The following is a 23,488-nucleotide window of genomic DNA, read 5'->3' as shown; positions in this document are numbered from 1 at the left end:
GCTTTAATATTACCGTAAGCCGCACTGGGAGTGCTAGCACTGAAGGGTGGCTTGTCTAAACACATGTGACATTCAAGGAGCTTATGGGGAATTCCTGAACGACCCTCATACAACATTTTTATTATTATTATTGTTTTGTGATTGCCTTGAGGAGGTTTTTTTTATTAGAATAGCAATGAATTAAACTTTAATGTTTAAAGCAAAGGTATATCTCTTTCCTCTCACCCACTCCCTTTTTACCAGGCAGATTTGTAGTAGAAAAATAGATTTAACTCTATAACCTGCCAATTTGGCTGTATTTAAGCATTTGCGGATTGTGAATGCACTGGCTATCTGGGGAAAGGCCAGGAAATGGGGTATAGATGAGATCTGCTGGTGGTCTGCACTGCAGAACAAATCGCTTTTGGGAGACTGCTAACCAAAAACCCATTTTATAAACTGATTCAAAGGTTTTTATACATCTTCTGGGACATCTCTGGATCAGGAGATAAAACTCCTCTGCCTGCTCTTCAGAGATCCTTTCTAAAGGGTATCCAGAGAGATCTTTTATCTCTGATCTTGTTGATAAGCAGCACAGCCCTGAGATAGAACATAAAATAACGCCCCTTGGCTATTCTTTAAAAATAAAAGTGAGCATCACACACAAACATCACAATGCTGGAGGTTGGGTGAATTGATTGGGGGGCATATAGAGGTAAGTGGAAAGGCAGAATTTCCTACTGCCACACCCAAGCACTGCAGCATTAAAACATACAAACTCCTAGCAGCAGCCTGAACTGACATACGTAGTCTAGGAAGGGATATTTTCCTTTGATGCTGCTCCATGGAACTGATAATATCGGGGTTTGAAAATTTATAAGGTTAACAGTGATTGCCTTGGTTTAATCCTGGGGTGCCCAGTGTGGAGAAGGAAGTAAGAATTGGGCTTTTTCCTTTCTTTTTCTTCTTTCTTTTTTTTGCAAGGGGTTTGCCTCCCTATGGTTTTTGGGTGAGGTGTTCTAGGTTTGTTGTCTGAGAGTGGAGAGGAATCTATGTGCAGCATAATTTTTTATTTGGTGAGATGAGTGTTTTGTTGTGGCTGCCCAAGGAAATTTCTTAGATTTCCAAATATACCCTTGTGCCGCAAAGGTTGCAGATCCCTGGGTTGACCTGTGGCAAACTATTAGTTCTTCTGTCTGTTGTGCACTGTATAAAGGGGGTGTGATATACAAAAATACATGTGAAACTTAAATGGAAATGGGTTCAAAGCCATATATTGAATTTATTCCTTTGAAACAGATATCCCAGGTTTACTGGCTTCATTCAGATAATATGTGATGCGTTCGATTTTAAAATCTCCTGGAACACGTTGCATATAGATATTCTCGTTAGCAGAGGGGGGAAATCTTTTGTGTTTCTAAAATTTTACTGAAGCTTGCCAAAAGAGCTGAGTTTGAGAATGAGATGCAAGACTTGAAGCCGCTACCAATCTTGTTTCCTAATGAAGTAGAAACTACTGTTGTGAGCATTTGAACTAAAGGGCCAAGTTGGTAGAATTGCCACTATGAAACAAAGGCACTCAAGATTGGAATGAAGGAAGCATAATAGCATGCCAATAAAATAGTCGGCTTTATTCAAAGCTTCAGTGACACAGAATTAAACAGGATCTATGCTGCTTCAATTGAGGACTGAGCCACTCGTGCAGAAAGACCACGCTGTCTTATTCTGTGTTTAACGTTTGCTTTGAGAAACAAAGTTGGTGCACCATCTTTGTCCTCCGGAGAGAACCTAAATCAGAAAGTAAGGTTTTCAAGGAGACCTGTGTGGTAAATAATAGAATAGGATGTATACCCATGTGTGTGTATAACACACTCAAGTAGCCTCATATAACACCCTTCTCCATTAATGCAGATGTAGCATTTTCTCAACCAACCGTTGATTGGCTCTGCAATCACTGCTGACCATTGAAATGACACAGATGCTAGTACTGTCATAACACTGGACCATTTAAAGCAAGGGTGAGCAACCTGTTGTTCTTGCTGATGCCTGCATTACCTGGGTCTTCATATTGGTAGTAGGCACAAGCAGAGAATGATGCGCAGAGCTAGAGCCTGTTGTAGCTCCTGTTGGGTTAGTGGTGGTATTAATTTTATACTAACCCTATTGTTTTTCTGCATTTTTTAAAAGACATAGTTATGCCCTGTTCCCTTTGCTTTGGAGAATTGAAAAATGAAAAGACGGTTGTTGTAACTAAAATACTGTGATTTTCAGGGTTAATTGGCTTAGGTACTAGGTTTGTGCTGTTGGCCATGGATATGTTTGTGTTCCGTGTTTGGCACCATGGTTTTGTGACCAGAAAGGAAGAAATGTAAGATGCTAATAACTTGGGAGCTTGCGGAACTAGAAAAAGGAATACTTAGAAAGAGTTGTAAGGAGCTTTTGTTCCAGAATTGGCCATTACCCAGGAGAAAAATAGTTTTTGATTTGGAAGCCATAAATAAGAGCATTTTCTAACCAGGTCTCACCCCTTTTTTATCAAATGAACAAGGGGAAAGGGGTGGGGGGAGATGGAGCTACAGGTGTTTCCTTGAGCTGGTGGTTCAGTTGCAGCTTAATCAGTGTCCGAATACATGAATGTAGAATGCTTTTTGGTGGTATCCATCCAGCTTAGTATCGGAAAAACAAGATTTCCCTCTTATAAATTCTGGTGTCTTGCTACTGATGGAAACTCTTGAGCAGAGGACCCTCAGTGTCCCTCCTAACCTGGAAGAAGTAGAATATGCAAAGTGATTATCCTGGCCTGCATCCGATCCTCTTGAAAGCAAAAATAATATTGTTGTCAAGATGACGCACCCTCTGCTGATCCGCGAAGGCCCAGCCTTGCCATTTTTTGGAGCAGGCCCCACCTTTTAACCAAACAGTTTGTGGCAGTTTTGATCTGGACTGGTTAATTCACATCACTGTAGCTCAACGGTAGAGCACATGCACCACATGCCCAAGGACTCACCTTCAATCGTTGGCATCTCCAGGTAGGGCTGGAAGAGACCCTGGCTAAATCCCTGAAGTGGTAGACTCATAATCTGGTGAACTGGGTTCGTGTCTCCGCTCCTCCACATGCAGCTGCTGGCTGACCTTGGGCCAGTCACACTTCTTGGAAGTCTCTCAGCCCCACTCACCTCACAGAGTGTTTGTTGTAAGGGAGGAAGGGAAAGGAGAATGTTAGCCGCTCTGAGACTCCTTCGGGTAGTGATAAAGCGAGATATCAAATCCAAACTCCACTTCTCCTCCTCCTGGAGAACTGCTGCTGGGCAGTGTGGACAATACTAAACTAGCTTCTGGTTGTATAAGGCAGTTGCTGTATTCCTTTATTTCAAAACTTTCACAACCCATGGCTTGAGCTGCATACGTTGGAATCGGAAGTAGGCATTTTCCTTTTATAATTAAAAACAACAACCCTGGAATATATGTAGGTGGAATGTGTTGTACCTCAGCACAGTGGTACCTCGGAAGTCGAACGGAATCTGTTCCAGAAGTCCGTTTGATTTCCAAAATATTCAGAAACCAAGGCGTAGCTTCCGGCTGGCTGCAGGACGTTCAGGTTCCAAAGAACGTTCGCAAACTGGAACACTCACTTCCGGTGTTTGGGATCCAAGGTACGACTGTATTTATCAGTTATATTAGAAAGTATGCTCTGGTTTTTATTTTGTTAGCTCTTTGCGTTTCACATCTGGTGTTCTAAAGCTGAGACAGTGCCTTGTCGGGGGGGGGGGGGACTGAGAGACCATGACGTGGGACAGTGGCTGTTGGTATTTTCTCTTTCTCTGTGACAACTCTTGATATATTTCCGAACCTGCTGCCTCCAGCAAACTGAGACACAACTCTCTCTAATCCATCTGCAGTCCATGTACTGAAAGATTTCTAATAACAGGATGTAGCTGAAGAAGATATTAATGACAAAACAGGACTAGTCCATTTTCCCTGTAGTGAGACAGACAATATTTTTCTGCAGGGCAATGAATTTTGGGTGTTCACACGGAGAATAATATGCTATCCCCATGATGTTCATATTTATTTTAAATGATTTATAATTTGCTTGATCATAGAGCTCTCCCAGCAGTATACAAATAAGGCTAAAGATAAAATACAACTAAAAGTCAGTTAGAAAACAATTATACATAAAATAATCATCATTAAAACACAGATTAAAACAGATAAAATCAATAACATTTCTAAAACAAATATAGCATTCTATGCGCCATTGCTGGCAAAGTTATTCCTTAAAAAAAAAAATGTTCTTGTTTTCAAGATCTACCAGAATGATCTACATGTATGCAAGTATATCTTATATGGAGTTGTATATTACTCCATTGTTCTTTTAGAAAGGACCTATATCGTGACATGGACTCACTAATAGGAGAAGGAAAGATGTCTTCTTTTTTAAAGCCTGGCCTAATTTGGGCTGTTTCCCTCCAACTGTTGAAGATTTTTGTTCATCTGTTTCCTATTTCTTCCATTCACTTATATTCCGACGCCTCCACTCTGGTACCCATAGCAACACTTGTTAATGCTAATGAAACTGCAGCATCTAAAAACTTCCGTGCTGAACAAAACTGTTCAATGTTGCAGTTAAATACAGTTGCATTTCTGTCAGGCTTGGATTCCTGCAGTACCTGTTTGAAGTAAACTTGGATTACATGATTTTGGTAACTTTCTGCTCTTCTGAAACCTACACTGTTGGATGCCTTTATGCAGTGAGGCCTTGTATTTGGGTAGCAGCAAATGTCTGAGAAGATCGATACACGGCTCATGTAAAATTGACCCAGTTTAGCTGCAGGACCGAGTTGCCTTTTTGAAGTATTAAATTTGCATTCAGTAGATCACTGCTGAATACTGAGGCTGATTGATCTGTGAGATGTGCTGTCTTGGAGCACATGGCTGCTCTGGCTAATTCCCATGTAGCAGTAATAGCATGTTAATGAGTGAAGCAACAGACAAATGACTCCCATGAACTTGAACAAAATGCTAATTCAGTTTATTAGGAAGATCTAAAGCATTTCACAAAACGTTCATGAATTTTACTCAACTGATAAGCTTTCGCTCATCTTTTAGTCAGAAATCTGGTTGTATCTATTATGCTGGTCTTTTAAAAAATCACTCAGCTTAGATAGAGGAGACTTTTTTCATACTTAGGAAATCCAAGTTCATGACATTGCAAAAAAAAGTGAATTTTTTTGGGGCGTCCTAGCCCTATTGCCCAGGTGCTGAACAGTTTGATTATAGGAATTAGGATCTTCTCTATCTTGCTTTTAAGAGCTGTGCCCACATTAGGTGGAGCTGTTCATAATGTCAGATGTCAATGCCTGTAGAATATAATGTTAAGTCTGAAATACATAAATTTTCCTCCTTCACTTTAAGTGGGTAAAGAGTATCGAACATCCTTGTATTGGACTCAGTGCATAGTGTTACTTAGATGCGTCCAAAATGCAGAGTTCAGATGGACCCAGAGCCATAGCAGGGGCAGCCACATCACATATTGGTTTTCTGTGCTTTACCCCAATATGTAGACCACCAGATGGCTGTTTAGACATTTCATGCTACCTTAGCACAAATTAATTGGTCCCAACCTGTCCAGTAATGCCCACTATATTGCAAGAATACAATAAACAGGCACAGTTATATGGTAGCTTAGAAGTGCTGTAATTGTACCTGTTCTTTTTCAAGTTGTATGAAGCCTCTGGACTAGAGAAAATGATTTACAAGGTACTCTGACTTCATGATGGCAACCCTAATTCAAAGTTGTGCCTAAAAGCATTGTCCTGAAACTTCTTAGGGTGATATCTCAGAATATAATGATAGATCTCACCAGCCCCTAGACTGAATTGCTAATATTGCATATCTTGTTTAAGGCTTGTGGCTGCATCTCATGCAATTTTATATCTAGTGCATAGTATTCTAAGCAGCAGAGATCACAAGATAAATATTATGTAACTCCTCTCTAGTTAAAACTTTATGTAGCAGGCATACTGTTCTATTTTCTTTTTAAGTATTATTATAGGATTTTTATTTTGTTTGAAAACCCCATCTCATTGTTCTACCTTGTTTTCTTGGCTGTATGTTTTTGTTGTTGCTGCATCCCTTCTTGTTTTGGGATTGTTGTCAAGTTTTTCAACTAATCTCCTCGTATTAGCCAGCTGTATTAATGAGATAATAAACCAGGCTTGTTGCTAATGAATTGATTCATTCAACTGTTGAATTTAATTAGAAAGACACTTAACATTCCAGCAGATGTTCTTATTTTGTTTGGGTACAGTTGTATTTCTACACAATGAGCTGACGGACCCATCAATGTCCATATCTATATGCCCTGCTCTTAAAGACTTGTGCCACAAATGTGTTAATGCAGACACTCAGTCTATAAATTCCAGTATCGTTGATGATTGCAGGTATAGTGTCTCTTGCCTCGTGGAGACTAAAGAGAGTTCTTCAACAATGCTCTTGTCAATTTTATCATCAGCTAATCCTAACACCACTTACCTGGGGGTAAGTTCTATTAAATTCAGCAGGACTTGCTTTTGAGTGAACATGGTTACGCTTGAACTGCAAGTACCTTTCCTTCTTCCAGACTGCTGTTCATAGGTTATGCTAGTGAGACAAGTATGCAGGAAGTGTACCTTCCAAGTTTTGTCAGGAAGAAGCAGCCTATTCTATCCTTATCTACAGGTATGCACATTTCCTTGTAGCACTGGAGTATGTGACCCTTTTTCCGTTGATGGCTGCATTCCAGGGTGGCAGGGGGGAATAATTTGCTGGAGGCCTCATTCCATAGTGAAAGGTAAATAGGCACACTCACTTGCTGCCATTCCTTTCTCTCTTTCTGCATTTTGCTTTTACTCCTGCTTTTAACCCACATGAACTCCGACCAAGAGCCTCAAGAAACTGGGCTAAGAGCTTCAGGTGCGCTATCTGTGCTGCAAGATGCATATCCTCCCTTTCCCCATTCTCCCGTTGGTCATTTTGCTTTGGGATCCCAGGGCAAAGTGGAACATAAGGAGTTGTCTCATACAAACTCATACTTTTGGTTCAAATAGCTCAGCATTGTATACACTCTCCGAGGCTTTTGGGAAGTTTAGGCAGGATTATTTTTCACCCCTATCTGGACATGCCATAGAGGATCAGGGGTCGCCCTGATCCAGCGGGGCTCCTGGGCAGGTGCACCCAACTCTGACCTGCCATTTGGGGAAAAAACAAGCCTCTAGCTCTCCTAGAAAGAAGGATATGGAGCAAAATGTGCAGGTACTTAAGGGATTTCTGTGAAATGAGAACGGTGTGGCTGCCTTGTATATATTTTCTGAAATGCTTCCTTGCTATTAGGCAGCAGAAGCATCAGTGTGCATGCACACATGTGTGATCTCCATAGCCAGGGCCAGCAGGACATAGTTGGCTTCCCATGGTTGTTGGAAATGATTGTTGCTCTAATTTTGTGTTATGCCATGCCCTTTCCATGGCAGCCATTTAGTGACTGGTGCCTCCAGCACATTTGCAAAATATGAGATGTGCCCTCTAGTCCAAACAGGTTGTCAACCTCTGCCAATTTGTAATGTGCTGCATGAGCTCTGCTACTAAGCTGTGACCCTTCTGTAGTGCTCTGTGAGGTGTCAATAACCAATATAAAAGGACAGCCGCGCTCTTGCAAGAATGCAGCCTCTCATTTGCAAACGGGGAAGTATTTTGCTGTATGTGGCCAAATCCTATCTTGAAATTTGCTCATTAATCTTTGGGGACATTAGAGATGCAACACCTGATCTGACTGTTCCTAACGGGAGCAGCGGAAACTGTCCATGTAGAACTTATTTTACATTTGACTTGTAGCCAAAGGTTTAGCATTTAATCATTGGGTAAGCAGACCGCAAGTTTTTCCTGTGAAATGATTCTTGCCACTAGGATGTTGCAGAAGACTGGCTTTTCAGATAGTTGTGTGCACTTTGCAGTAAGGCTACAAGCTTAATCCCATTTATGTTGGAGTAAGGCCCATGGGATTTAGTAGGACTTACTTCTGAGTAGACACAGTTAGGTATGCCCTATAGGTCTGTATATGCCCTCCATTGAAGTGAACTGGGAATTTTACCTGTATGAGGTCTACATACCAGCCTGGGCTGATGTCACATTTATTGCAAACTCCAAGCTGGCCAGACACGGTTTTTCTCCCCTACTCTGCACCTAACACTGTAAGAAAGTAATATGCAGGAAGTCTTTGATGCAAAACCAGCCATACAGGAAGTTCATTGCCACCCTTGGCTCGTTTGAGAGCAAGGGCAGGATAGAAATTTAATAAAGAAACATCTTTCCATTCTTTTTCATTCCATCCTATAGAGTGCACACAAGGCTGTTTGCTGACTTAAAAAAAAGATTGCTTTTGACACTGAGATAGGCTAATATAATATCTTTGTAATTTATAATTATTATTTCTCTTTAGACCACGAAGACTACATTTTGGAGCCACTTTCTTTGCCAGAAAGTCCAGGTGGCATTTCTGCTGTAGAAGGTTCTCCATCTGTGCCTTGTATATTCTGTGAAGAATATTCTCCTGCATCAGAACAAAACCAACTTCTGAAACACATGATTATAGAGCACAAGCTTGTCATTGCAGATGTCAGGCTAGTAGCAGATTTTCGGAGGTATGTAGTTCTTGCTTAAAATTTGATAAAGCAACCTAGGGCAGAAAATGTCCAGGAAACCAGAACTGGTATATACTGAGACAACCAAAACACAGGATAACGTTCCCAATTATGCAAAAGAAAACAGGCAGATCCCCAAAAACAGTAAAAGGGAGGCTGAAAGGGTATGTGTCTCTGAAGGAAAATGAATTGATATTGATTTATATATATTAGTAACTTTGTATTAATGCAACTGTGTGTTTTTGTAATATTTTGTTTAAGTTGTCTGCTGTTTCTTCTGTTTTTTAGATACATGTTTAGATACATGTTTAATATATTAAGCAGTATAGAAATTAAATAATAATTTAATCAATGTTTTATGATGCAGCAGGATAGATACATTTTTGTTTATAAATAAAAGGCAATTTTGCTAGACATTAATGTAAGAAACTGAGCCTTGGATGAGAGAGCTGGACCCAGGGACTGTAGAAACAAGGCTGGAACGTGAATGTGTGTGTGCAAAGGAATCCCAAACTTCGAAAATTGGGAATAAATCATTCTGCAAAAGTAGCCCTGATCATAGCACAAAAATAGATGCATCAGCCTTTTGGGGGCTGGAACGAGAGTTGAGAACCTTAAGGGAGGCAGATCTTTGCATTGACCAAACTGCTTCCTTTTTTTGTTTTGGAGCTCAGGCCTTTATATTAAGTTCTCCAGATTGGTTGCTATTTCTTGTAAGCCTGTCAAAACTTGTCTATCCGTCTCTATGAACTGATTCATACAAGTGTAGATCACTTTCTTTATGGAAGAGGAAACCCATGCAATAAAATGGACAGGTAGAAAGAAATACATGGTGAATCCACTCTTGAAATGTCCTTTTCGTTGTCTTTCCATGGTAAACTCTAGAGCCTGGTAACTCAGTTGGACTTCCTTCCGTTAAAAAGTATTACATGTTGCAGTTGACATGTGATGGCCACGCCCTTCTAGGAATGCATTGGCCTCAGTGCTAATTGCATATTCTAATTACAAAAGTTCTAGAAGTTCCTATACCAACAGCTGTGCTGACTAGGGCCACAGGTTGCCCATCCCTGATCTACAGCCTGTGTTAAATAAACCAATATACCTGCCCCTCATCAATATGTGCTTTTCAAGGTGCACATGTTTTCTCTAATTGACAAGCTTTATTCAAAACACTAAATGCTGTTGCTTAGCAATTTCACATAGCATGCATTCCAGTCTGTACATGTGTTCTTTTTGTTGCTCTCTGCTTTCCACTTTGGTATCTGCAAAGCTGCTATGTGTGTCTGGCTGCAGATGGCAAAGATCAAGACCTTTTCTGCACTCAGTTTTTACCATGCATGTGTCAGTACGCCAGATTTGAGACGACTGGTGTGCACCAAAAATGAATGGGATCAATTCTTCCACTGTAAATGGTTCAAAGAAGACTGACATGCATAAACTCACAGTTGCATAGGTTACTTGTGAGTGGAACCGAGTGATCATCTGTCCCCAGGTCAGAATCAATGGTTTTATTTTTCCAAGAGACTAAAGAATTGTCACTTGGGAAAGGTGATCTATAAATAAATGATGTTCACATATCAACATCCAGATGAGTTGCCATGGCCTGGTTCATTACATTTCAGTACTGTATATATAAGGCAACTGATTGAATGTGGCAAACAAATGAAAGAAAAATTGATGATAAAGCAGAGTCAGTCTGAGTGGTGATGCTGTTGGCAGATCTGGGGAGGATCAAAAGGGAAGGCTGTGATGAGGAGAGAAGCAGCTTCATCTTGGACATGTTGAGTCTGAGATGGTGATGAGAACAGTATCACAAGCAGGTAGAGACATGCAGGATTGGATGGAAGGAGAGAACTCTGAAGTGGAGAGGTATACCTGGGTGTCATGAACAAGCATATAGGTCAGGTTAGGGAGCCTCTGGGCTCTGGGATCCTAACTAGGTCTGGTAAGGTAAAGGTAAAGGGACCCCTGACTATTAGGTCCAGTCGTGGCCAACTCTGGGGTTGCGGCGCTCATCTCGCTTTATTGGCCGAGGGAGCCGGCGTACAGCTTCCGTGTCATGTGGCCAGCATGATTAAGCCACTTCTGGCGAACCATGGCAGCGCACGGAAACACTGTTTACCTTCCTGCCGGAACGGTACCTATTTATTTACTTGCACTTTGATGTGCTTTCAAACTGCTAGGTTGGCAGGAGCTGGGACCAAGCAACGGGAGCTCACCCCGTCGTGGGGATTCGAACTACCGACTTTCTGATCGGCAAGTCCTAGGCTCTGTGGTTTAACCCACAGCGCCACCCGCGTCCCCACTAGGTCTGGTACAGGTCCCAAATTCCCCCAACACCACTTACAACATTGGGTAGAGGTGCAGCAACTAGTGAGCAAAGCAGGAATGGCCTTGAAGACTCTCAAGTGAGGTTTGGTGTCACTGCTTCTCAGTGGCGACTTCAAGCCTGCTGGGTTTGGCTGCACTACAAAGTTTCCATTGGATGAAAATAGGGTTTAAAGTTGGCACTGGTCTGCATGGACTTCAAGCAGTGCTAGGACCTTCATTTGCAGTGTGACATGAATTCAAACCACACTATAAACCACAGAGAAAAAAATGTGTCCCACCTGTCAAAATGGTCCCCCATGCGTGGAGAATCCAGGATCCAGTCCAGAGCTGCAAAAGGTTCTCCACAGATGAAATTGGTAGTTTGGATGCAACACTAAGCCATGGTTTGTTATAGCCATGGTTTGCTGAACAAGCCGGGATCTGTCTTGCAGATGAGCAAAGAAAATATCATTTTTCTTTCCCCCACCACCTCTGCGAGTACACAGCTGCAATCCCAAATGTGGTGTTTGAGGACCAGCAGAGCCTCACTGCATCACCATTTATCAGAGGCAAAGGGATTTGTGAAGCTTCTCAGATGGATTCTCAGCAACACAGCGTCAGCTCAGAGGGAAATCTCCATGCCACTTTTGTCTTTAGTGATTACCCAGCAGAACCAGACAGCTCTTGTTCAATTTCTGGCTCCTGAGAGAACCTCGGACGTGCAGATCAATGCTCACAACTTTACATCATGTAAAGTGAACTATTTCCATGGACGTTTTTATGCTTGCAAACATTAGTGTCTGTATTGCACCTGGAAATAATTGAAGCCAGCAAGTGTTTGAGATCCGGTCCCTACCTTCCACTCCTCTAGATCCTTCCCTCAACATCTGTGCCCACTATTGAAATGAAGGCACACACACTTGGTTCATTAAGATGCTTGATTGATGAGCAAGGAAAACAGCTGAAAGCAATAACTTTTGTTAGGGTGTAACAGAGACTTGAAAGCCAATGCCAGAAACCAGGAAATGTGATACTATTTGCTTCTTTAAAAGTATACATAGTCAATATGTAGGACTATTGGCACTGCTGTGTTCAAGTTCTCTGTCAGCTTTCTGTGCCTCTGTTGCATTTCATCCCATCCCACGAGGACAGTTTGTTTTTCTTGCCAAATTATGGCTCTAGTGTTTTCAAATCCAGAAGTTTCCTTCTTTCATGGGAATGCCATATGGTACTAGGGCACAGAGCTGGCTCTAACTGAGCTTCTTGATATTTGCTTGGATGGAATAATGTATTTTACTGTCAAGTTGGATAATTAAACTACTAAGCAGGTCTCAGTATTCATGCAGTATACATTTTTCTAGAGACTTGTGACCAAGCATGCACAAAGCACCCATTTATGTTTTGGTAAGTATCAAGTTTTAAAGCCAAGTAATAAGACGAAAAGAATCTAGGGCAAATAAAATCCGTAGAAAAGGTTAGATTATTCAGCACCATAAGCTTGCCATGTTTTTCGTTTTTTAAAAATCAAACACTAGTCATTGTATCTGGTTTCTTCATACAAGCTGAACATTTGAAATTACCTGGTAATGGATTTCCAATTTCCAACTTATCTGTACTGGGAAGATTGTTCTGGCTAAATAGAAACGTCGCCTTATTTGAAAAATGACCTCTACAAAAGACTGGTAGCAATGAGTGGCTCGGGTATCCAAATGCTGCAACAAGAATTGCATATTAAGAGTGTAATGAAACGAACAACAGTTTGGGAAATGTTTTGTAACATAGCTGCCTACATTTTTGCTTCCTCCCCCCCCCCTTTTTTTTTTAAAGATACGCATTGTACTGGAAGAAAAGATTCTCTGAGCAGCCCATTACAGACTTCTGTTGTGTGATAAGAACAAATTCTGAAGCAGCTTTAGGTGAGTGTGTTGTTAATGTAGCCTGCACAGCCCTGGTTTGCAAAATTCCCCACAATCTGCCATTGGACCACCAATTTTGTTGGGACACTTTTTGCTGAACTGTATCAGATGCTGAAGCACTCTTGTTTGTGGGCTTGAGTTCAACAGATTATTTGATTCACTTTAAAATACAAAGAGTGAGTGTCTAGCATGATATCTTGGACTATAAGCTTGTGGGCAATGCCTGTGTTGATTTTTGTACATGTTGCATACATCATCATCCTCATCATCATCTATACTTGGGGCCAAACAAAGGATGATTATGATAGAATGTTAGGGAAGGAGTCCTCTGCCTTAATATTATAGATATTCCCATTCTAGTTATAATATTTCTGATGTGTTCCATTTCACCGATTAGAGGTTTATAAGGGTGGCTATAGTAGCTTTGACTGTCAAATAAAATTATAAACCTCTAAATAACTGCTATGAGACACAATCAGTTCGGCACCCTGCTTCTGGCCTAGCATCAGGTATTCATTTAAAAAAAAGGAAAGGAAAATCTTGGCAGTTGTAGAATGCAGTTCAGCTTTAGGAAATGGAGAGTCTAAAGAAAAAGAGGCATAACAAGGGCTTCAGGCATTTTAAACTGATGCTGGTTCCTCTACCTGTCTGCCTGGAAGATTGGGGTGAGAAGACCAGTTCAGCCTGTTCTGAGTACAAAGTCAGAATGCAGATTTTTTTTCTTTTTCTTTTGGAGAATTCTTTCCACACCAGGCAGTGTGAAGCATTGGTGTACAGTTATTCCCTTAATGTATGAAATTTGCAGAGGCTGCATTTGGCTGTTACAGTAAACCATGGGTTCTGAAGCTAGCTTGTTTCAACAAACTATAGCTAATATTTATCACAGGTGAGGATTGAAAGTAGTGCTAAACTGTGACTAATAAAAATGAAATGGAAACCTTCAGATTTCTTCATGGAGTAGTAATTGGGAGGGGTGTTTATTACACCATGGTTTATTGTGACATTTGAATGCAGCCAGAGACGAGACCTGGGGCTGATTTTCCTTGTCCAGTAAAATCTAATGACATACCCTGATGGGCTTCTCTATATTCATGGATTTGCTTCTGGCTGAAGCACAACTGCCAACATGTCTAGGAAATTTCTGAACAGACCCCTTAGAAGGAACATTTGTCTTAAATGGATAGAATCACCGTAACACTTGCATCTTTTTCCCTCTCTCAGTGACTTAATATAACTCAAACCTGTATTACATTAAAAAGCTTAATGTATCGACCTAAGTGTTCTCCTGACATTTGATCTGTAATCTTTTAACAGAGGAACAAGATAATTACTTCCTTTTATGTGATGCCTTGCCTGAAGACAGAACACTGAGGGAGAAACTTCAGCAACAAAGGCTGGTAAGGTGGTGTTGCATGTGACCATCCCGAAACAGGAAACGAACTGCACAAAAAATGAGGATTTAATTTAATTCCCAGGGTTCCTCTTACAGTAATAATGAAGTTGATCCTCAATGGTTAACTTAACAGTTCCAGAAAGCTCAGTAGGACTTACTTCTTTAAAGCGGATCCTCCAAGTGTCCCTATTTTCCAGGGACAGTCCCTGATTTAGAGAAGCCATCCCAGTTTCTGATTTGAACCTGGAATGTCCCACTTTTTTAGGACGTCCCTATTTTCATTGGATAAATGTTGGAGGGTGTGGAGTTATGCGACCCCAGAGCCATCTGTAGACAGCCCTGTATAGGGAAGTTTTTTAAATGTTTAATGTTTTATTATGTTTTTATGTATGTTGGAAGCCGCCCAGAGTGCCTGGGGCAACCCAGTCAGATGGACAGGGTATAATAATAATAATAATAATTAATAATGGAATGGGACGTCCCTATTTTTATCGGAGAAATGTTAGAGGGTGTGTTTAAAGGTGTGCTGAAAATGACTCAGAAGAATCCAAGGATGCAGTTTTGAATGCGAAGTATATGTCATGTGTTTTTCCACAATAGTAAAGATTCTTCACCTGGGATTCTGATCTCTCCGCAGCACTGCCCAATCCTACTTAGTGACCCTGTTATCAATAAATCTCTGGTCTTCCTTCAACAAAGGAATTGTACAAATCCACCAGCTGAGCATTCCCAGAGGCAGCTGAATGTGTTTATCAGCCATGGCTTCTTATTTGCAGAGCTATCCAACATCAGAAGAAGCAAAATAAATAGGAACCTCTTGAAAGGGGGGGGGCAGCAGCTAGATAAAGGTCCTTCTGCTCTTTTTGCTCTCTTTGAACTGATTCACGCATGCATATATCTCTTGAGTTTCTAGGGCTCTTGCCATCTTATCGCTTAATGACTCAACAGCTGAAGGGGAGGCACTGTTCAGTGACAGTTCAAAAGCAGGCCTTTCAAACCTTGCTGTGGCTCTTGCATAAAGCAAGCCCTAAAATGGCACCTCCGCGGTGAAACTTTCTTCTCGTTAAGTTGTTTTGGAGATGTGAAAGCTGCATGGGAGGTGTGTGTTCTTTCACACATACCGAGTCCACCACTTTTTGCAGCTGCCGAGAAGCAGGCATGCATAGGTAAGCTCAACCTGCAAAGTAGTTCAAGCAGGATGTCTGATTTCCTCAAAAATAAACCAATTGCCAGAACAACTCAAGCTTACCATAGAGGGGTAGCCAATGCAGTGCCCTTTAGGTGTTGCTGATTACAGCTTATGAATTCTTTAGTCATTGGCCTATTATTATTATTAAGCTGCCTGTTCCTCTGCTGAGGTGCTTACGGGGTGTGAGGGTGAAGAAATAGGGATCTTTTTTTTAAAAAAGTGATGACTTGCTTAGTTTCATAGCCCTGGGGCGCCAAACAACTGTTTTTTCCTGATGATATAGAATGTGTCGAGGGTTTTTAGTTCTACAACATTTTAAATCTTGAGCTCTTTATATCTCCTGTGCGTTGAGGAGAAACCTAAGTATCTTCAAGTTCCAGTTTCCTCACTCTAGGTCTTCCATTACTTGTGTAAAATATAAATGATTTCTTGCTTCAATCTCTCTCGTGGAAAAGATACACCTAGCCTCTCTTAACTCAGTTCTCTTGCCTGAAGCAATATGCAGCTTCATACTATGAACACTCAGCAGTAAAATGCAGCTTTTATTTAAATTGGAGGAGAAAATTCCTAGAAATAGATACAAAAATGGTTTTTTTTAAGTGTTCTGGGAGACCTGTTAGGAATATATGATAAAATGTTTTGCTTTGGTTTAAGGCTTAAACCTATATTATTTAAGGTAAAAAAAAAATTGCTCCTTTTATTCACATGGGTGCACCTATACATCAAGGAGCCATTGATGATCATATTGATTTATCGAGGCTAAAATCTTTTCGTTACGCAGATTGAGTCCATCAATCCTTGTGTCATCCAAATTCTTATTTTGGGAGGTACAAATACATTTTCTCCAGTTTTCATTTGAACTGCACTGGATTAAACCAGCCTTCAGGTCTTCCTGTTTTGCCTGTTACTCTTCCTTCATGCTGTGTGAACATTTGAACCTAATCGTCGGCGAGAAAACCATGTTTTCAAATGAATCAAGTGCCTGTGTTGCTCATTAGCTGATAATGAGAGACAATGGAAAACTGCTAGGAATAATTTACAATGAAGCTATTTTCAAAAATGAATGTGATTGCATGTGTTGTTTTTCTTCCTGTTCAACAGAGAGAGAATCTGGAGCAACAGCAGCGAGAGAGAAATGACACCGACTTCCACGGTGCATGCATGTTCTGTGATAAAGAGTTTACTGGTAACAGGTTAGCGATGAACGTTTGACTACGTGTTTTCATCCTCATGAACACCCCAAGCCTATGCAAATGGGGGAAATGGAAATGTCACTATAAGGCTTTGGTACAGATGTGACTGTAGCAGCATTTTATAGCTGGCAAAATGTTAGAGTTGCCTACAGGTAGCCAAGTGTAAGAAAAGTGCTAGTGGAAAGACCAAAGGGTCCATACAGTCCAACATCCCATTTCACACATGCTCATCAACTAGCTAAGGCAGTGATGGAGATTTTGTAGTCCAGCCGCATCTGGAAGGCCACAGCCTCTCTCATCCCTGATGATTGGCCATGCTGACTGGGGCTGATGGGTTTTGGAGTCCATGAGCAACTTGGGGAACGCACAATGCTTTGGAACAAGGATTTAGCCATCATGACTAATGGCTATTGATAGATCTATTGTCCATGACTTCATCCCCTTTCAAAGTCTTGTAAGCCATTGGCCATCATCACATCATGTGCAATGAAATCCATTAAAGAAGAAGCGTAAAGAATTCTTTTGTTTTGCCTGTCCTGAATCATTAGTTGACTGGCATTCTAGTTGACTATGCCATTAGTTGACATGGGCACACGGCTCACTTTCGGTCTGACATACCATGGTTGTTGGACCAGAATTGTTATTTATGAATTAGTAGATCTATGAATTAGTGATCTATAAATCTCAGTGGCCTGCTGTGCACATCACTTTAAACCACAGTTAGGCTTAACTATACTGTCAAGGTGTTGTGCAGTATACTGGGCTAAAATCTTGGACACATTGCCATGGTTTGACTTGGTATTATGACTGAACCTGGGTTTGTGGCTTGTCTCTCAGAATAAACCACAATCCGTAACCAAGAGTTTTTGCCCATGGTTTTAGCCCTGGGCACCAGCATGCTGCACATTCATCTTTAAAACATAGTTAACCATGTGCAAACCAAGCCCATCACACATTTTAGTGGTGGGAATATTCTCCTCTTCTAGCTTTGCATTGGCTCTTTCTCATCACCTGCCTGGTTCTAAACTATTTGATTTATGTACTTGTTTTGCATGCCAAGGTTCTTTCCTTTTTTAAAAAAGGTGTGTGGGTTTGTCTTGTGTTGCTACCATTCAGGAGGCACCAAGGTGGACTGACAGGCACATGCCCATAGAAGCCTTCTTGGGTGTCTGCAAGATCCCTTTCCCGACCCTGGTATTAGGCCTGAAAGGGTGATTTTGTTGTATCCAATAGAATAGGTTGGGAGGGGAGCCATGTTCAGTTTATCCAGTTTGCATAGGTGCCCCTGGGCACAAAAAGTTTGGCAACCTCTGCAAAGCCTTAATATATTCTCCAATTTCTACTGAAATCTACTCAAATGGTGCCCCCGGTGAGTAATTAGAGTATTGGTTAAAATTAGCAATTCTTTTTGGTTTCAAGCTGGCAGGTCAGGTTGTGAAATGCTGCAGTGAGGTGGCGATAAATCTTGAGATGTAAATTTTCCCATTTAGTTACACACAACTGCTTTCGCTGCTGGGAAAGCTGCGCACAGTGCTGTAACTTATTCAGTGTTGGTTTTATAGGGGTGAAATCCACATTTTCTTCAGTTAAGTGGAAATAATTTGTCTAGCCGCAAAAAAAGAAACAGTGCAGTTACTTAGTTGCGGTTTTATACTATTTTAAGTGTTCCGAGTACAGAGAGCCGCTTCAGAAAGACTCTTTGGGCTTTCTTCCTCTCTCCATGTTGGCCTCTGCAGGGAAAAGAGGCACACTTACAAAGGGGGGAAAGGACATTTATTTTTAGTGATGCTCCTTAAACCATAGCACCAGCCTCTTTCTTCCCCCCACAACCCACCAACCCAAAGAGCCATGTTTTGAAGCTGCTGTGAAAGTATGTTAAAGGAACTAATGCTCTGCTTGAATTCTTCCTTTGTAGATCAGACCTTCTCAATCACATGGCAAACGATCATGCATTCAATGTTGGGCTGCCAGATAACATTGTACACTGTGAGGAGTTTTTGGAACTTCTACAGAAGAAACTAGACAGGTACGCTAAGTAGCCAAGTTTACGGAAAGACTGGATATTATAATGGTAACAAATAAAGTTAGTGGGCACGAGAGACTCTGTATATTGTTTTGGGGGTTCTTCACATCATTAGCTTCACCTAAACCATTCCTCTTTGAGCCCAGGTCCCATAGCTTTTGTATATCAGAATTGGAAGTAGTGTCACTTATACAGTGGTATCTCGGGCTAAGTACTTAATTCATTCCGGGGGTCTGTTCTTAACCTGAAACTGTTCTTAACCTGAAGCTAATGGGGCCTCCTGCTTCCACCGCGCTGCCGGAGCATGATTTCTGTTCTCATCCTGAAGAAAAGTTCTTAACCCAAGGTACTATTTCTGGGTTAGCGGAGTCTGTAACCTGAAGCGTATGTAACCTGAAGTGTATGTAACCTGAGGTACCACTGTAGTGCATATGAAAAAATGGAACAAGACCCCTTCTTAATAAATGGAACAGCCAAGGTGCTGAAATCTTCATGGATGCGACTCTGCCAAGATCGGAATGTTGGTGCTGATTTATCAGCTGATAAGACGTTACTGAAAAGTTCATGGGAAATGGGGAAAGTTAATGTGTGACACATCACCGGGAACGAGGAAAGTTGCACCGAAAGAAGGCTGGGTGAAAGCTATTGGCAACCAACAATGTGGGAATCAGGAAATGAACAAGAGAATGGGAATAAGAGATTCCTCACTATTAACCAATTCTTTTTTTTTTTTTCCTTTTTTGAAATCATTTTTATTTGATTTTACAATACAAAATGATAAAATATTCAAATACATATCCATATACAGAGATTCCTCTGAATCTCAGAACTTCCCATCCCTACCCCCTCCTTAGAGTCCCATTTTAAACATTTAAAACTTTAAAAAAAATTAAAGTCTGTAACCTGAAGCATATGTAACCTGAGGTACCACTGTACAAAGATTTGGGATGCTTCCAGATGTGCGTTCATTGCGGAACCACTGCAGTTTTTTACAAACATGGTTTTGTCTTCATCAAAATGCTTATCCCAAACCATACTTTCCTTAACATTAATCTGAATTTCCCCTTACCACAGAAAATCCACTAAATAAAAACAACCCATTGTACATCCACAGTCACTACTGGAAAGGAGGTGGGGAGGATGCTTCTTGCATTTATTTATTTTTTAAAAAAGTATGGAATTAAATCAATAGTAAGGAGCAGCTCAGTTATCTCCGAATTGTGTTTATGAAAAAAAGAGCTTGATGTATAGGTCCTTGAGTATTCAGAAGCAACTGACTCAGTTGGTAGAAAATGGATTTTTAAGAGCTTATAAAAGGGAGCCTGGGAACTGAATAAGTAATATTGTTTCATAGTTCTATGGATGAATTAACAGTAAAAGTTGGAGATGGTCTCTAAATGCAATCCCTGACCAATCTGGGCACCTAAAGGCAGGAAATGTGTGTGTGTGTGTGTGTGTGTGTGATGGTTAGAGAGAGGGCAGTATTTTTACTTACCAGTGCAATATGCTAACATGTTAAAATGTTCTTCAAATCAGTTCAGTTACATTGATCTGTGAATCATGCAGCCGCGCAAAGGGTCCTTGTGATTCTTGCTCAGGCGGCAGAATGAGCTATATGGGAATCTGATCAATCAGCGTTATATTAATGCCAAGCAGAGTCACTCTGCCCAAATCTACCTGAAGCATGACTTACTAAGGTTCTTCCACACTGTAACACTCTTGCAATAAGCAATCTTTAAAATAATATTCTTGCTGTATTAAGTCAATCCATTTTTTCTGTCTTGAAGGGCATTTTCATCCAGTACCAAATGATGCCAAAGCTAAAGCTCAGTAGCTCTGCCTGTTGTGCTTGCAGTGGTTTATGCTTTGAATTATTGTTTTTTTTTTTTTTGTTATTACATAAATTTAGGGTTTTTTTAATTTTATATGTATATTTGCCTCCATGGCTGCAGAACTTGTTTATTCCAGTGTCAAATACTGTACAAGGGTACAATACAGAAAATTTATAAAAGTTATTGTAAACATGTAAAAAAAAAAAAAGGCTCAGTAGTACCAATAAATCAGCAGTCGTATAAATTCTACACGGCCAAACCACCAATAATTCCCCAAAAATGATTTAATTTTACATATTTACACTACATCAGTTGGCAGTGATTAAGGGATTAATGTTTTTTCTCTGGTGAGCCAATTCTTTATCTGCTTTCCCCCTCCAGGGACAAATTTTAAAAATGGGTGGGGTCACCTCCCTGTCAATCAACTGACATTGGGCGATGTTTGTCTTCCCATTGTGCCTTCAAGTAATCATAGAATAACAGAATTGTTGTTAGAAGAGTCTTCTAATCCAACCCTCTGCAAGGCAGCTATATTTTGTCTGAGGTGGGGCTCGAACCCTCGACTCTGAGATTGAGTCTCATGCTCTGCCAACTGAGCTATGTCAGCTCTTGCAGGGTGCTCCAAGATTATGAAGCAGTTTGCATCGAAACAGCTGCTGAAACAGAGCGTTAACGCATGCCTTAAGCCTTCTAATTCAGCATATGCTCCTGAAAACCTCGAACTGCCTGAATCGGGGGGGCTTTCTCTCTTTAAATTTATCTAACCGTGCTTTCTCAAAGTAAGCTGCTGTCATCATAGTTACTTGAAGTAACTGGCTGGCTCCTTGCAGTAATGTCCCTAGCACCAGTTTGTAATTTTATTTATTTACTTTTAATCTTAGCTTGCAGTGTTTGTACTGTGAAAAAACCTTTCGAGATAAGAACACGCTCAAGGATCACATGAGGAAGAAGCAGCATCGCAGAATCAATGCCAAAAACAGAGAATACGACAGATTTTATATCATTAATTATCTGGTAAGTTGATGTACAGTCATACCTCGGGTTACAGACGCTTCACGTTTTTGGGTTGCACACCACACCGAACCCAGAAGTACCAGAATGGGTTACTTCTGGGTTTTGGCGCATGCGCAGAAGCACCGAATCACGACTTGCGCGTGTGCAGACACAGCGCTGCGGGTTGCGAACGTGCCTCCCGCGCGGATCACGTTCGCAACCTGAGCGTCCACTGTATATTCAACTCTTATTTGACTGACAGTGCAATCCTCTATGTGTCAACTCATTTTTTTAGTTCACTGGGACTTCCTGCCTAGTAAGAATGTCTGAAATTGCAGCCTGATTTGCAAATTGTATGCATGATGCTATCAAACTGAATCAGCTTTAAATCTCACCAGTTTTAAATCAATGGGATGCAAGTGCTTTGCTGGCTGGGGAGCTTGACAACGATACCAGGAAAGGTTCTAGAACAGATAATTAAACAGTCAGCCTGTGAGCACTTGAAAAAGGGTGCTATGATTACTAAAACTCAGCATGGGTTTCTCAAAAACAAGTCATACCAGACAAATCTCTCTCTCTCTCTCTCTCTCTCTCTCTCTCTCTCTCACTCACTCTCTGATAGAGTTAAAAGCTTGGTGGATCAGGGAAATGCTGCAGACATAGTATATCTTGATTTCTGTAAGGTTAAGTCTTTCATGATATTCTTTTGGAGAATCTGGTAAAATGTAGAGTGGATGAGGTAATTGTTGCTCTTGCTTGTTCTTTGGCCATGTTCTGCAAGACTAAGTGAGAAAACGAGCATTTCATTGTGGCCAAGAAACAGAAATGCCTCTTTCAGCCAAGGTGAATGGGCATGTTTTTAAATCCACCCCCCAAATGTTAATAATGAGGGGGAGACAGGTCAACACCAACAAGGCCTCCGCTACTAATCATAGGGCCCAGGATGGTGGATACTGAGGAATGCTTTTTAAGTTCTTTGGTCCCAAGGCATTGGAGGTGTTATACTGCAGTGCTAACATTCTGATATCCGGTATCTCACTGGCATTTCACTAAGGCTGAATTAGTTTCCCAGCCACTATTAAAGCTTTCCCTTTCTCTTTAACTGAATGTGGACTGACATAATTGAAATGACAGATGTGTAGCCTCTCTCGTTCATTATTGCACACCCTGAAGCATTTGGAGGTCATGAACCAGCTCTTCAAAACCATGTTTGATTTTTCTAAGAAGACAGAAATGTAATGCTATTGCCTTATAAGAGTGTTTTTATTGGGCAGTAAATATTATATAAAACTCAAGAGTTACTGTAATAGCAGTAATATTTTTTCTAGTATTGCCTGTGTACTAGAATTTCACTTAATGGGATTATTTGTGCCTTATGGCTAGGAGATCCTGTGTGCTAGTTACTCTAAAGTAGTTTTCTGTGTCACAGTTTATTGTTGTTGTTGTTCATTAAATTTATATTTTGCCATTCATTGGAAGACCACAGGGCAATTTACAAGTTTAACTGGCCTGGCTTGCTTTAAGCCTGTCTGAGGGGCTATTCACAAAGTTTAGGTGTGTTTTCAATATGCCAGGACACAGGAGTAAGTCTGAGGCTTGTGTAACCCCACCAACCACATGGAATAAGAAGAGGTAAATGAGCATGGGGGAAGGAGGGGATTGCCTGGCCCTTGGGCTCACCCTTTTGCCGTACTACATGAGTGCCTGTGTGCCTATGCAGATAATGAAATGGTCCTGTTAAAACAGTGGTGCCTCAGGTTAAGAACTTAGGTCCGTTCTTAACCTGAAACTGTTCTTAACCTGAAGCACCACTTTAGCTAATGGGCCCTCCCGCTGCCGCCGCACCGCCAGAGCACAATTTCTGTTCTCATCCTGAAGCAAAGTTCTTAACCCGAGGTACTATTTCTGGGTTAGCAGAGTCTGTAACCTGAAGCATATGTAACCCGAGGTACCACTGTAAAGACTTTTAATTCCAGTAGTGGAGA

General features: G+C 41.0%; 1 protein-coding gene across 2 annotated transcripts in view; it reads left to right on the top strand.

The window, feature by feature from the left end:
* The window catches only part of ZNF277 (zinc finger protein 277), a 37,656-nt gene that overhangs the window by 6,278 nt on the left and 7,890 nt on the right, over positions 1 to 23,488 (top strand). Inside the window, exons 2-8 of one of the 2 annotated variants that reach the window (XM_081928991.1) lie at positions 6,616 to 6,699; positions 8,453 to 8,654; positions 12,792 to 12,880; positions 14,195 to 14,277; positions 16,564 to 16,655; positions 18,571 to 18,681; positions 21,392 to 21,524. In XM_081928991.1, the coding sequence (XP_081785117.1) occupies positions 6,616 to 6,699; positions 8,453 to 8,654; positions 12,792 to 12,880; positions 14,195 to 14,277; positions 16,564 to 16,655; positions 18,571 to 18,681; positions 21,392 to 21,524 (794 nt within the window). The remainder of the gene's footprint in view (positions 1 to 6,615; positions 6,700 to 8,452; positions 8,655 to 12,791; positions 12,881 to 14,194; positions 14,278 to 16,563; positions 16,656 to 18,570; positions 18,682 to 21,391; positions 21,525 to 23,488) is intronic. The other variant, XM_081928992.1, reaches the window with a different exon arrangement.

The sequence above is a fragment of the Podarcis melisellensis genome (genome assembly GCF_964234715.1).
Source record: "Podarcis melisellensis genome assembly, chromosome: 10".
NCBI classification, from domain to species: domain Eukaryota; kingdom Metazoa; phylum Chordata; class Lepidosauria; order Squamata; family Lacertidae; genus Podarcis; species Podarcis melisellensis.
This window is presented reverse-complemented; position numbering and strand designations above follow the sequence as displayed.